The 15,773-nt window shown below is 42.0% G+C and overlaps 1 protein-coding gene across 2 annotated transcripts in view; it reads left to right on the forward strand.

The window, feature by feature from the left end:
* The window catches only part of TNKS2 (tankyrase 2), a 71,776-nt gene that overhangs the window by 25,111 nt on the left and 30,892 nt on the right, over positions 1-15,773 (forward strand). Inside the window, exon 27 of one of the 2 annotated variants that reach the window (XR_010622770.1) lies at positions 8-1,541. Coding sequence is in view for 1 of the 2 variants with exons in the window: in XM_065746154.1 (XP_065602226.1) it covers positions 8-70 (63 nt within the window). In the remaining variant the exon portion in view is untranslated. Of the gene's footprint in view, positions 1-7; positions 2,228-15,773 lie in introns of those variants that run through there. The other variant, XM_065746154.1, reaches the window with a different exon arrangement.

Below are 15,773 nucleotides of genomic sequence, written 5' to 3' on the forward strand. Positions count from 1 at the left end.
CTTTCAGGCATATCCAGAATACTTGATTACTTACCAGATCATGAAACCTGAATCCACCACTGAAGCTTAACACAAATTACGTGTGAGAAACCATCGGACTCGAATGCGAAGATACCAATGGCTGCCATCCTCTTAACTGCTATGAGTTGTTGGAAAAAAAACCTTCCATCCGCAGGTGTTGTGGTAGCAAATGTGAATAAAAGCTGCCATTTTTGACTTGATAAAGCTTTAATAATGTATAGTACGTTTTTCTAAAATTTCAGAATTGTCCTCTTTTTCAGCACTTTAACAGATACCATTCCAGACGTAAACTGCCGTTTGCCTGTACTAAATTATAAACAAAAAAATAACTTGAAACAATGGTTTTATACAATACTGCATTGAAATTTAACAGAAATTATAATGTTCTATAAAGGAAATCACTTTACTAATATCATGTTCTTTAAAACACTGCATTTACACTGAAAATGTTTTCATTTGTAAAACTGTAAATAAGAGCTTTTGTACTAGCTTGGTATTTATTTACATTGCTTTGTAATATAAGTGTTTTAGAACTGCAACCTTGTACAAAATGTTTTTTTCCAGATGTTGGTTTGCTCTTCAGTTTGCTCATGCGCAGTAGATTTGAAAAGCCAAATTTTTCAGGGTTTATCACTCATTTTGGAGGGAGAAAACAAATTTTATCTGAAGAGGTTTAGAAATAGCCGTCTTTAGACTGAATATTCAAGTTTTTGTTCTGTAGTTTTATTTATGAAATATACATTCCTGAGAATGATAGGCTATGAAAATATTCCAAATGAATGCGTGTTTTTCCACCTCTTTACTAGAGTCTCGTATTTTTATTTCTGTAAATTGTCTTTTAAAAGGTTTTTATTTAACTGTAGCTTATAGTTAACTTGTATCCTCAGTTCAAGGCCTAGTAGACCTTGCAAGTTAGTTTTAATAAATTATTTTCCTCGAATGTAGTTGGCAAATTAACCTCAAGGAGGTCTGTCTTGAGTTTGTCTTGCTTCCATTTAAGCCAGGAAGTTTCATTCCTAATGCAAGGGCAGGCAGCTTGGCCTCCTTATGATTATTCCTGGTCGGTTCATCTCCTTGTTGGTGCCCTCAGGATGTGAGTATTGTGAGGTGGAAATGTTGAAGCCATCCCGTCATCTCTTGCGTTCCTTCCATGTTAATGTTGAAGCTGCTCGCCTAGCAGCGTGCTTACCTGCAGTGCTTGTGGCTGAGAGGAGCTGATCGGGGTGCACAGCTCAGGGCCCTTGTGCTCAGGCTGCTGAACCAGCAGTGTGGAAGTGGGACGGGCAGTTCTCCCACGGTGGCAGCTGCCCACAGCACCCTGCTGAGGCCACTGGTGTGGGAGAGGAGTGCCAAAGGTATCGCCCCGTGCCAAGTCACGTTCAGGGTTATTGAATGCGCTGATCGGGTTGGTCAGCCCTCTTGTAGCTTTCATGTGTAGTCTACTTCACTCCCATCTGCGATTTTTGCCTGCGTATTTCAAAAAATATGTAAATACAAATGAGAGGTCGTTTGAGTTTAAAGTAGTTATGAGTATATTTGAGTTGTTTTATATTTCTACATACAGCGCAGTGTCCCAGAAGACAATTTGGTTGCTGGCCATGTTATCATACCATGGTTAAATGTAGTAACTGGTCAAGATAATGGAAGTGTCTTGCTGATGTGGTGGTTATGTGATTATGCTCTATGTAAAAATGTATTGAACCTTACCCAGTTATGTGGGGAATTGAGTAATAAGATTGCATAACTTAACTCTTTCAGAAAGTAATATTGGCTATGAATAAAACAGGCTTTGATTTTTAGGTACTTCTCCCAGCATGTTGCCTGTTCCTTTGGTGTAGTAACTCTGGAATTGGTGTTCATGCAAAACCTGTTAAGTATGTTTAAAACTTCTTTGTTATTGCTAAAATGCTTCATTCTCTATGAATGATCTCCTGATGTCTTGTACAGTATCGTGGTATGATAGATTTAAGTGGTACCACAACACTGGTTTTGTCTGTTTGGGGATTTTTTGAGCTTTTTTTTTTTTTTGCATGACATACCTTGCACTCTGAAGATGGAAGCTGTAATGATTTGATAATATTGACTGTTGAGGTGAATCTTTAATCTCGTGTGCAATTAGTTCTGCTTTACTCATCCTGAAGTGTCTTTACATGTACTGTATAACATTCCATTTTCATTTAACACTAAATAAACTTAATTCACCAGTTTTCTGGTAGCATGAGTAATTACAGATGTAGTGTGTCAACCCATTGTTTTGAATGTTAGCATGCAAGTTAATATAACAAACGACATTAGCAGAGGGGAAGTTGATTGCATTAGAGATGTGTGGACAAACACCTGTAAATCCCATGGGAAGTTGTAGTTTGGTGTATAGCTAACTAACTGCTTTAGCTGGCAGCACAGATGTTTTAGTATGCTGAAGCTTCCATCTGGTTTTATTATGCATTTAAAACTCCATTATCTGGTCCTGAGCTGGAAGAAAATGGCCTTGAATTGCTTCTGTAAAATGAAGAGTAGCCTGAAATCTTGGATCTTTCAGGTTACTGTATTGGTAGCAGCGTGATAAGCAACTTCCTTGCAGTAATCAGTAGTTCTTTTTCAGTAGGAGTTTGTGTGGCAGGAGTTTCCAGAACCAGACTTGAACGGACGCTGTGAACACAGATGATCGCTAGAGGGCAGGAGAGTAAATCTGTAGGAAGACGGAAGGTGAAATTCCTTCGGCTTTGGGGGAGCGTTATTACAAAGAAAACCATTTCTGAAGGTTTTGCCTATCTAGGTTGTTACCAGAAACAAACAAAAAAGCAAGTTTAGCTTTCTGTTCTGCATTTTATGAAGTGTAATCAGTGTAAAGACAAATGCTGCAGCTAAAGAATTTGAAAATCTTACTTTTTTTCAAGACGATACATATAGTAAGACTTCAGTACTCAGAAATAATTTGGCGAGACTCTTCTGCTGTATGTAACTGTTTGAAAACTAACATTTATCCATACATCGCACGTCCAAAGTTCAAGAGCTGTGTTGGCACTGATTGTGAATGAGGAAATTGTCTGCAAGGAGCTTCTCCTGTCTTTTCTACCCTGAACTTCCTCATTAAGCATCGTGCTGTGTGTGTCCATACATGTGTATTTATGGGTACACACACACGGGCTTTTTCCCTTACCTCATTCACTGCAGAGGAGCAGTAACACTGCAGCTGCAGTTGTTGAGGATGGTGGCAGCGGGGGGGTGCATGTGCCTCTAGCTGCCCCTCAGCAGCAGGCATGGGGAATGGTGCCCTGGAGCATAGGGAGGGGTTTTTCATTCTGCCTGTGCCTCCCCAGGTGACCAGGGAAAGCTGCAGATGAACAGTGCTCAGTGCAAGACAAAAAGTATGTTGACGACTGGTTTGGAGTTAATGTGTTCTGCTCTGAAAAGGGGAAGGCTGATAACTGAGAGGAGGCAGGAGGGGAGAGAGATGCTATCACCTTTGAGGAAAGCAATGCAAATTGTAAGGGTACTGTAAATTTATGGTTATTTCTGTCTCGCTTTGAGTTTAAATGGCAAGCAAATGTTGGTGTATAGACTACAGGGATTTCGAAGTAGCTCCTCCTGTTAAGAGTGCAAATGGTTATAAGGAGAAAATTGCAGCCAGTTGAAAACCTTCATGTTAGACCTGGGAAATAATGTGTGCAAGCAAAAGAAATAGGGTTCGAAACCTGATGGCAAACATCCTCAGCAGGAGTTCTTAGAAGGTCTGTTTGGGAAGTGCTATGAGAGACAAGTGCCAATCACAACAACGCAGCTCATACCCTTTAATGAACATACCACCTAAAATCTGTTGAGGAGTGGGTAGGATATATGCAGATGGGGCTGGCAGCGCAACCAGAAAATTGGAAGGAGGGAGATCAGATGCCTCTTTCCATCTCCTTCTGTGATCCTGATAAAATTGCTGAATCGATTCAGCTGCCATAGGGGAAAGCAGTGCAGCTAGAGTACGTTTGAGCTCAGGTCTCCATGGGTGGGAACACAGGGAGGGAAATGAGTCCGTTTTGTGAGGCACTGGGCAGCGTACGTCAGACAGAGCTGTAGATTCTTGCTAACCTGGTAAAACAGCAGCTAAATACTGGGTAAGCAGCAAAATGGGACTGACGAAGGAAGAACTGGAAAAGCGTCAACAGAGGAAAAAATGGATTTTGTTGCAAAAATAGGAGCAAATCAATTAGTGTGTATAATATTTGTGAGACAGCTGAGGGGATATATTTCATTTAATAGCTTTTAATTACCATACTTATGTGGAAGCTACTAATTACATTTACCGTAATTATTGTTTTAATTAATGATAGAATGAACTACCAAGCAAAGTGTCATATTTAAGCAAGCAAATCTGTACGTGATGAGCAATGCCTGATGAATAGTGCTTCCCTAATTTGAAGTATTTTACTGATGCATTGCAATTGTGCAGTCAAAGAAATCAGTTTTGGTTCAGTGTCAAGTGGATTCCTGAAAGAGAAACTTTCCTTTCGAGTAATAAATGTTCATGGTAGTGCACCTGTTCTCGTAAAGCAAAGTCTCAGTCAGGATTCAGGGAGAATTTACAGTACATTATTAAAAATACTTACAGATAAAGGAGAAATGATAGAAATAAGGGCAGTTAGCATAGACTAGTAGAGTCCCAGTAAAAATGTCATAGGCTTCTGAAGCCCTTCGTATAAAGGTGTGATTGAATGCAAGGATTCAGAACCCAGCAATCAGACAGTGAAGTACATCTGACTTCACAATAAAGAGACTAATGACAGTTCATTTCAAAAGATGTGAAAGAAGCAATAACAACATAGGTTTTTAAAAAGAGAAGCAAAATTTCTTCTGTTGGTGAATGGACATCAGATCAGTGTGTGGTTGGTCAGATGGAGTTCTAAAGACAGAACAGGCAGTGTCATGATTAAAAGGCAAATATATATATATATTTATATATATGGTAAAACTGCTGTTCTTTACACTGGGGAAAAGTAAGTCATATTGCTAAACTTCTGAAACTGAAAAAAGCCAACTTCATAGTGAACCTTCACTCCAAAGTCCAGTTTAGATATGCCTTGTAAGTGTTCCAGCTATCTTTAAAACCTCTTTGCGTGAGTGTTTGTGTCATCAGACTTGCAACAGCACCAAAGGTGTGGGTGCCAGCACATGGCAACTAGTGCCAGGGTAGAGTTCTAACGGGAGTCGTATGTTATGGATGAGATTGCTCTTAAGAAGTTCACTTTGTCAATGATAACAGGAAGCAAGGTGTTTGTATAATGAAAGAAAGAGAAATAATCACATTTGGAACCAATATAAAGAATTTTACATTTAATATAAATGGCAATGTTTATTGAGAGACAGGCTTTAAAGCCGGTTCTGGATAGCTATATCTATAGAAACACCTGGCGTGTGGCTGGATGGAAGTAGGCTGGGAGGCATAGTGAAATCACGAGAAGGATATGCAAGAGAAGCAGGAACCTCACCTTATACACGTAGCAGCTTTTAATAGCCAAGAACCTGCAGGGAGGGGTCTGCAAGCAAGCAGTTATGCGTTAGGTATGGCCACTTCTGCCTCCTGAGCCCTCCCCATTTCCCAGAACTGCCAGCTTTTCAAAAAAGGAATCATAACTCAATGTATGACTTAAATATTTCCTGCATCAAGTTTGAGTTGCGTTTACTTTTGTGGGAAGAAGAATAAGTAACGATACAATGTTGTACAATTAATAGCTTAAACGTCGTTAATTGTGTAATAGGGTGAAATGTTATGTATTGCAGATGCTTTATTGTGATATCAATAAATAATGTATTTTCCTTTAAAAAGTATTTTAAACATAATGTTTACTATGTCTCCTTTGCTGGACTGATTCAGGTACAGGTCTGGGGGGATTTGGTGGTTCACTGCCTTTACCCTACTGGAATAGTACTAAGGCAGCAGGGTTGGGCTTGCTGAGCTGATGGCTGGTTTGAGCATAACGAATGCTCTCATATCTCTGAACAGGATAAAATCCCATGTGTTTGTCTCAGAATTTCAGTATTTTCAGAAAAAATTTATCAGAACTGTATTTGTTAATTTTGCAGTACAGATACTATAAAGTTATGAACTGGAACGAACTCGCCCACAATTCACTTGTCCTTCTGTATGTAATTCTGGAGGTAAAATGTAACCAAGATTCACCAAGTTAGTTAATGATATATGTCATATAGTTATTTATTCTGATTTCTTCTTTTTCATAGTGATTATCTCGTTCAACCTAGTGCAATTCCTTTATGTATTTGTACTCAGTCTTCATAGGCTCCTTCCAACTGAACTCTTCTAATTTAATAGTGCTATCTAAAGAGGAAAAACAAGCTTTACTGTGTTGTCATTACTACACAGAGGTCAGACCAGGATTCAGAGCATGGCCTTGCACACAGCTTGGCTGCAGTGGCACTTCCCGAGCTCAGTGCTGGGCACTTGACAGGCTGCCTGATGGCATGTGGCAGGGATGAACAAGTCCTAGATAAATCATAATTTCTATCAGGATCTCTGGGCCTATTGATAGCAGTCAGCCCTGTATCATCTGTAATAATGGAAAGTGAAGTCCTCTTTTTCTCTCCAGTTGTTTCTCTGCAGCATTCTCTTTAACTTTGCCTGTTTTTTTTTTCCAGCCGAGCTGTGTGGTTCAGTCCAGAGCTCAGAGAGCCACAAGATCCAGCAAGAAGCTGAAAGGCATTCCAGTTTGGATGGAAAGATTTGTCCAGGTTGCTCCTAGGTAAGACCATCACACAATAACACCTGCTGTTGCTCTTTATTGCATGTACCTATGAAAGCAAAATAAATTGATCTAGGTTGATAATAACCTAAATTGCACTGGATGATTTTCAACCTTGTATTTGAATAGAGTAAATGTGTGTATGTATTTCTGGAGGTCTTTGGTTTTGAGAACTGTACTTGAAGTACAATATTTCTATTCTTGATGTTAAAAGCATGAGGGAAAGATCATGACAAAGCTGTTAGGCATTTTAAGCAGTTTCAGAATAAGGAGTATCTGCCTCCAAGAAGGGAACTATGTCCACTTGTATTTATAGTTCAGAATTCAAGAAATTAAACTGAGAAGCATATACCACTAACTGTTAAGAACAAGATAGAGTAATCTGCATATTAATGCTGTAAAACAAATGGGAAATCTATAGCCCTATATATGGAAAGCAGCACAAGGGAGACCACCAGTTCTGACAATCAGTCATTCACATTTCCCACTGTTTTCCCCTATTGTAGCAAAATGTGAGAAGCTGCTCTCAAGGCCACACGTACAATGCTCCCTATTGGTCTTTACTGAGGCATGATCAGCATCTATGCTGAAAGTGCCAGCATCAAAGAAGTGCTACTTGATGACATCTGGCAGCCTGGCTTTGCTACAGATAGATTTATGAGCTGTGAAAGATGGTCAAATTAACATCTTCTGCATTCTTGATAGGATTAGGGTTTCTGGGACATGCAGGCATTTGCATATCCCCCTGACTTTCCACATTGGCATTGTGCTTGTGGCTCATTTTAATGGATTTTTGTGGGGGGACTTTCTCCCTTTTACATCCTGCTATTTTTCAGTCACTGTTGGCAGTGATGCAGATGTGTTGGTTTAAGGGACGTAGCAGAAATCATACCTCTTGGTCTGACCTCTACCAGTTAAAATATTAATCAAGAGCAGCAGCTGTTGCAGTAAACTTCACTTGGGGAAAGGTTGTGCTTCCCTGGGGATGAGCTTGGATGTGTGCATGCATACATATGCACTGAATGACCAGTGCAGAGCTCACAGAAGTTGTCACTAGAAGTTTAAGAGAGGAGATCTGACTGATCCGAGCCGAGCCAAGCCCAGAAAATGCAACACAGCAATTACAGATAAAAGGTGAACAGAACTGCAATCAGTTCTCTGTAACAAAGATGTCAAATGTCTGGTGACTTTTAGAACCAGAGGTCAGAATCAGGTGATTTTGCCCCTTTGCTGCAATAGGGGAGTGGGAATGCCCACAACTTAAGTTCATAAGTTCATAAGTTGGTGCCTTCCTCCACTGAACTGTCAGTGCTTCCGACAAGGGCCCAAGAACAGCTGCCAGAAGTGTCTGCCAGAGTTAACTGCAGCTATTAAATGTAAGAGTAGAAGGCTGTGTCTCTGTGTGTAATTTAAAGCACAATCATTTCATCTTGCTGTTAAGCACCAGTGTATCTGTTCTGCCTTTTATGTAGCACTTGGGTTTCATTCAACAGTATGTATGGTGAGCTGAGCTTTTTTGCTGCCTGTCTACGATGACAGCTTTTGATGCGTTTTGCTACAGCCCACTGTGGGTTTTCTTGACAAAAAGCAGATTGTGCAGACATAATTGATAGGAACTTCAGGTATTAGAGCTTTGCTTTACTTTATTCCAGCAGCAAAGCTGTTAATTTTGTCACAAAAATCACCTTATCCATGCCCTCTAGGCTAAGAAACAGACTACCTGGTGTGAGGAACCTGCTTTGGCAAGGGGGGTTGGACTCGATGATCTCTTGAGGTCCCTTCCAACCCCTATGATTCTATGACTCGAAGTAGCAAAGCCATTTTATTTTCTAGGAGTCTCTCTTTATCTTCAAATAGTCTTTCTTATTATTATTTACTGATTGTAAAGAGGGAGTTTGTCTGACCACTGCTGAGTGGCACAAATGAAGTCCTGTCTCTCTGATGTCTGTGATCAGTCTTTCTGAGGTGCTGCTGGGGATAGCCTGGCATCGTCTGCAGCTGCTTGGAAATGAGCACGCAGAATTTGGAAGCTACGTTGGGTCACCTTGATTGTTCTGTATGATTCCCTGTCCATTATGCTAAGGGACACAATGCTGTTAGCTAGTTTGAAATCACCCTTTTTTTCAGAGGTTTAGGGAAAGGAAAATGAATGGGTGTTTGTGCACTCCTAATTTCCTTCAGTTGTAAGACATGAACAGCTTATGCTGTAGACTTACTGCTGTTTTCAGTGAGACTTCAGCAGTCCTGTTGCTGAAAGCCATGCTTGCCTGGCTTTGGACCCTCACTTCATCTCCTGTGTGATGTCCTCCCTGCTGAAACCTCCCTCACCCTGCAGCGCTTTAACTTGGGTTGGATCCCTGATCTTCTTTGTAATAAAGCTGCATAAATGCTTGCGCTGACATAAAAAAAAAAAAAAGCAGGGGGGAGAGAAAGAGACAGGAGATGGGCAAGGCTGGCTCTTTCAGCTGCAAGGCCAGCTTCTGCCCATGGGAGCTGTTGGTGTAAGCAATGATCCTCAGCCTTGGCTTGTCAGTGAGAGATAGCAGAGTTAACTGCATGTAAGCACATAGGGAAAGGGATGGTGTCCAACAAATCACTTTTTAAAGTTTACAAATAGTAATTATATGTACTTAATCCTCACCTGCAATGTGTAATAATAGAAATTAGCTATTCATCTTCCGGGAATAATGACCTTTTCTAGCACCATCTTCTGATCTCCCCACTCCAGCTTTTGCAGTCACTTCCATTCTCGTTTAAAGTTAGATGATGACCGCTCTCCAGAGCTGGCTAGCATGGCTTGGCCACAGAGAGGGCTCATATCCTGCTTGAATCAGCTCCAGGCAATTTGAGCTACACGTGCCAGCCTGGTGCTCGCACAAAGAATTGGCCCAAGGTCTCTTGGTGGCCCAGTGCTGTGTTGTCTCCATGTGTGTGTCCTGCACACGGCTGGCCCTGGCTGTGGAGCTGCTTTCATCTCCCAGAGGTGAAAACAGGAGGCTTTGTCATCTTTAGATCTGGTGCTGTTCTGCTGCATGACTATGGCACTGTTAAATTGTTGGCTATGGGTCCATTGCAACAAACCATCACATTACCTCTGCTGTTTACCATGGGCTAATCAAGATTTCAAAAGCCCCCAGAAGCTATTAGGATGCCGTTGATATGCACATCCCCGGCTGTCTGTGTTGACCACGGCAGCGTGCTCATTGGCCCCTCGCTGGGTGGGATGACATCAGGCCCCGCTCTCAATAGGGCCTTCAGTTTGCCTCAATGTCTGCCGAGGGCTGTGAGAGAATAGAGTGCAGGGGAGAAAGCGTCCACGCTACGTGGCCTTGGATCCAATGAGAACACAGGCAGCTTCAGCTGGGGATAATGGAACTTAAAAAAAAAAAAGAGCGAGACCGTAGTCTTGGAGCTGCTATTAACAGGGGATGAATCGTGAGGGACCGCTTCATACTGGGATACTTTAGAGAGCAGAATCCCAAAGAGCCATTAGCTCTCAGTGAGAGTCGTGTCGAAGCCCTTTGCTGTCAGGACAGAAGTATGCATATAAATTTTATACCATTTGTCTTTGAGCGGAGACAAAAGATCAGCTCTAAACCCTCAACATCTTGTCTCAACTAACATGAAATAATACTCTCTTGTGTGGCTGTCTTGTTACCTTTTTCCCATCAAAAGAAAACGTGATAAATTCATTCACAATTTTGAAAGGTTTTGCTCTTAAAATTAAAAAAGGAGGTGGAAATGCAAGCTCGGTTTATTCCTGTGAGCACAAATCTTATTGCTGCAAAGGATGATGACTGGGAAGGAAACAGCAATTTTTTAGTTGAAAAGAATAACCGTTTCAAAAAGTCAGCCACTAGGGTTTCACTCCCAGCTTTTCAGTAACTTAACTCAGAGGATGATGTCTCTTATATTTTCGAGGTCCAAGCACAATCTTAAAAAAAAAAAATAGTATTACTGTTGGATGTTTTGTTCTTAACAATTAAAATCATATAGATTGGGACCTGAGGCCCTCACTTAGTCATGAAACAAAAGATGCTGACTGCAGTAGGTCTGCTCAGACTAAATAGTGCCTCTGGTTATGATTTGCAGAAAAAGATCCCCTATGACTTTTTGCTTCATACTCAATCTACTGTGTGTGCTGAAGTAGATCAGTTCTATGTTTTAGGATTTTGTATGTCATTTATTGAAAAAAATCCATCTGTTGTACATATTATCTATATTAAAGAGGTACTGTATTCCCCTTGATAAATAATTACTTTATCTTCAGTACTTTGTAAGCACATAATAAGAAATAATGCATGGCACTGAGGGACATTGGTAGTGAGCTTGGTGGTGATGGATTGATAGTTGGTCTGGATGATCTTAGTGTTTTTTTTCCAACCTTAAAGAGTCTACAGTGTAATTGGGTTCACCGTGATCCTTTCAGCAAACATTTTCTCATTTTATGACAGTTTAAATAGAGAATAGTGGAATATTAGAGTCTGAAATCAGTAAATTCCTTACTTTACAAGGAATAATTATTCCTACATTTGGTCTGAGAGATGATCCAATAGCTCTGCAGTGGATGTAAAATCAAAGTAACATCAGAATTATTCACTATGATTCATTTATAACAAAACATTTCTGAATGGCACAAGACAAAACTGAACAGGTGAGCTCTATGTACCCAGTAGTTTTACACATTTATGCTATCGCATTTCCTAAAGCAAAGTGGTAAGAGAGTCACTGACACATCAGTGGTGCAGGACCCAGGCAGCAGAACCCTTTTCCCAACACACACACTGATAGAGAGCAGTCAGAAACATGAGCACCCAAGGAGGGTGCGAGGGCCAGCAGCAAGGACAGAGCTGGGACACACAGATGAATCGTACTGTTGCTGTCAAATGGGCATCCATGTGTTTTCCTGGGGCTTCATGACCACATGGGTGGGCCCACTGCACTTGTCGTGGGGGGGGGGGTGGGGCTCTGCTGTGGGAATGCTGGAGCCAGGAGTGGGATGGCAGCACGGCAGGCAGGCCAGGATGCTATTCACCATGGGAATGCAGGCTGAGCTGCTGCCTCTTGTCCCTCTCACGCCCTCGTCCCCCTCAGGGAAACATGGCAGCATTAACCTCCTGAATGTCTGAAATAAACAGGGCAAAATATTTGCCTTTGGAGCAGCCAACAAGGAGCGTATGCGTTGTACAAAGTGTGGCACGTATCAAGTGAGGTTAAGCCCTAAAACTCAGAATTGTTTCTAAAGCTGCAGATATTTTATATGTGTTTGCACATGGATCCCATCCACTTAACGAAAGGCTGTGAGGGCCGGGAGAGTTAATGTGAGCTCTGTAATACTGTACGGGTAAAGGCCTCTTTCATGTAACCATGTTAATGTACTGAGCCTGGAATTCTTATAAATCCAAATTGTTACAAAGGAAAGGGTTTGATGCTTGGCAAAACCACAAAGCCTGCCATTCACTTGTATTGTTTTGCTTTGCTTTACAGTGGCTTTAGAAAAGGGCTCAAGGCACAAGGAAGAGCCTGGAATACACTGGAGTCATTTAAAGAGAAATTCCCAGAGATTTAAGGTCCCTTTATCCAACCAGCTCTCACTTGCTTTTTTGTTTCCTCTGTCTTATTATTTGTTAATAGTTGTTTTTAAGTTAAACTACAGGTCTTCACAGACACAACATTCTTCAGTGGGATCCCCCCAGGAGCAGGTTGTGCTCAAACCCAGGTAGGAAACAATACCAAATAATCACAGGTGCCACATTAGCCCAGCTCTAGCCTCATCCCCTTTCCTAAAACCCAACAGCCCACAGACGAGTAAGACTTCTCCAGGTGGCCAGGGTTTTACTAGGCCTGGAGGACATGTTGGACTGCTCTCCCACCTTGTTCCAGACCCACGGGTCCAAAACTGACTTAAAGAAATGGAAACGCTGTAAAGCAACCCACAACCATGGTGAGCCCTAAAGCAGTCATCGCTGTGGATGTCATCGCTATGTAAAACATTGGCAGATGCCTGTTCTTAGTTCAGCTCTGCTCAGTTACTGAAGATAGATTTATTTCATATTAACCTTGTGGCATCGCTTTATAGGCAGGGGTTGCAAACAAGACAACATGCTGTATTTTTTAACCTCACGAGTTAGAGTAACATGTCGTAATTGTACCTTCAAAATCAGAATGTGGTGAAAGAGACTTTCAGTTTGCTATTTATCAATTTCAAGGGTTTCTATGTGTAAAAACAAGGGGCAAATCCAGCTGCACTACAAATGCGCCCAGATTCAGCATCACTGAGGTTTCTCCTAAGGAAAATGGATATTGTAATCCTGCTGGAAACTCCAGACACTGAGACACTTGTTTGCATGTATAATCTCACTGAACGTGTGTGAATTCAGACTGGTTGCCATATTTACTGAGTAACCGAAGGGAAGAAAACAACTTTGACTGCCTACAATATGGGACAAAGATGATTCTTTTTTAATCCTTAAAACTTGAAAAAGGTTGCAGCCTTTGGTATTCAAAATCCAGAAACTACAAACTAAACTGTTTTCTTTTAATTATTATTATTATTTTTAAAGGTAAGTCATGCTTTTCCTTGAAAGACAGCTCTATTATCCTGACAGGTTTAGCTGGCAGCACCCTTGTGAGGGTAACAACACCTGCAGCTGCCTGTGGGGAAATGCCCTCTCCTTAGTGGTGCCTGGGATCACCTGCCTGTGGGATAGCACAGCTCGTAAGGCCTGTGGGGGAAAGCAGCTGGGCTTGAGCGTGGTCAGGCTGCTTGTTTTGGTGTAGGCCCTGGCCAGAAGGAACTGGTGAGGGAAGGATGAGATGGCAGGAGCCATCCAAGTTAGGAATTAGGGAGGTGGTGAAGGACAAGCCTAGCTGCAGTGGGAGAGCAGAAGTAAGGCTGGCTGCAGTAGGGGCCTGCACAGACTTGGGTGCCTGGGTTAGATATGGGGTGTGACGAGCTTGTGTTGTTGTGGGGCTGGAAAGGAACAGACTCTGGAGGAGATAAAGATCTTGGCTATAGACACTTCCTGTACTTGGTTGGCTTAATGGCTACAGTCAGCTACCTCCTAATCATAAAAGAAAGTTGAATATATTATTGATTGAGGAAGCAAAAATCTACGCCCCTTAAAAACTGTTCTACAGCCCTGACTTAGTTTTCCATCCTTTGAGATCTGCAATACCCAAGGTACAAAATACTCAGCATTTGTTGCTATTTGACTCTGGACATCAGTATTATTAACCACAGTAGATTAAATGAACGTGGTCTCTTGGGTTGTTGTATTTCATTATTTCATGATGCATAGGAAGGACTTGGCGCTCTTTCAGAGAGAAAGGGGAACAACACAGAAAAGTGCTGAGCGAGAATCCACTTCTTCCTCTTCCTCCTAGGGTAAAACAATGTATTTGTTCAGAATTCCTAGTTGGTTTTTTAAATGGAGTGTGATGTGGTAATATTAGCAGTTCAGTTGCTATGGTGTTGTACCTTTGTGTCTGACTGTATGAAACACAAGCTCTAAAGGCACTGCACAAAGCTGCTGTGCCAATGCCATGGAGGTAAAACAAAGCTGCATGTTACTGCAAGAGAGCAATGCTTTGGCCGCTAGCCTGCTGCGTGGCTGGTTCTGTGTTAAAAGAGTGAGATGGAATTTAAAGAAATGCGAGTTACATGTTGACAGTCAACTTTTTGCACAGTGCTGCTGAGGAGCATCCGAGCTACTTGCTGTGAAGAAAATGCTGTGGTACAAAGACATGTATACAACAGCCTCCCATAATCCCCTTACGGGAGCCACTGGGCAGATCCCTAACACCTCTCAGTGGTCTCCCAGCCACACAGAGCTTGCAGGTGCTCCCATTTGTGGCCCGGCAGTTAGGGCTGTGGAGGAGCACAGGTGCCTGAATGTGCATGGGGGTACATCCTGCAGGCAGCTGGGGAGCACTGGCTCACGGAAATTGTTTTAACTCAGTAGCATCGTGCCTGTAGGCTGCTGTGCTCACCTGTGAGGTGGGATCACACTTCATCCTAACAAACACACCATTGGCTTAGCTGTGAGAATCAAACCTCTGTGATGTTACTTCCCTTCTGTGTAAAGGTGGAATTCTGTTGTCCACTGTTGTAAATAATGCTGAGTTAGCGTATGCTGTAGAAATGGCTGTTCCTTTTCTTACAGGATGACAGTGGGATGTCTAAATGAAAAAGCAAGACTGAGGAAAACCTGAACTACCTCCATCAACATGTACCAAGGAGTTCTGCTTCAGTAAGTGGATGAAGTGTTTAATATCTCAAACCCCTCCTCCTCTGTAAAGTGATTTGTCTGCTTCAAGATGTTTATGTGGTGCAAGGGTGAATTTGAATGGCGACAACTAGAAAATCAGCCTAATTCCTGCTGTTTTGCTCTTGTGCTGAATGCAGGAAAATAGAGGGATAGTTGGAAAAGTCTTGCAAGGTTCCTGCAAGACCCCAGGTGCTGTGGTGCCTCTGGCTCTCAGTGGGCTGCACCTGTGGTCTGGGAAGCAGTCAGATGGCAGTGCTGCAGCTAGGATGTCACTGTTCCCACTGAAACTGCTGTAACCACCAGGAAGCACTTCTTATCAGCCCTAGTAGATAATGTTTCCCAACTAAGTGATAAGAATGTAGGTCCCTAACCTGGAAACATAGGTACTTTTAGTTTTCAGGGATTTGAATTCAAAGCCTGTTCAGTGCATGTCTCTTAATTCCGCATAATCCAGATGCAATGTGAGGGAAGTTATTTTTCCTGTAAACAGCTCTGGCCATAGCTCAATGAACCATCCCCTCGTTTCCAAAACATCAGTTAGGAGAAACTGCTGCCGTGAGAGTCTCTTCACAGCTGTTCTCTCACGTCTGTCCGTGCTCATGTTTGCCCTGATCTGCTCAGTGGGATCGTGGCTGGGTAGCAACTATTTCGTGACACAGGTTCGTTAGGGTTACGTGGTGAAGTCTTTGTGCTATATTTGGTACCGGTGGTTTCTAGCTGGGCACTTTCACTGCAC

This window comes from Cyrtonyx montezumae, unplaced genomic scaffold (genome assembly GCF_038088225.1).
Source record: "Cyrtonyx montezumae isolate F1298 unplaced genomic scaffold, pur_monq_1.0 scaffold_4, whole genome shotgun sequence".
Classification (NCBI taxonomy): domain Eukaryota; kingdom Metazoa; phylum Chordata; class Aves; order Galliformes; family Odontophoridae; genus Cyrtonyx; species Cyrtonyx montezumae.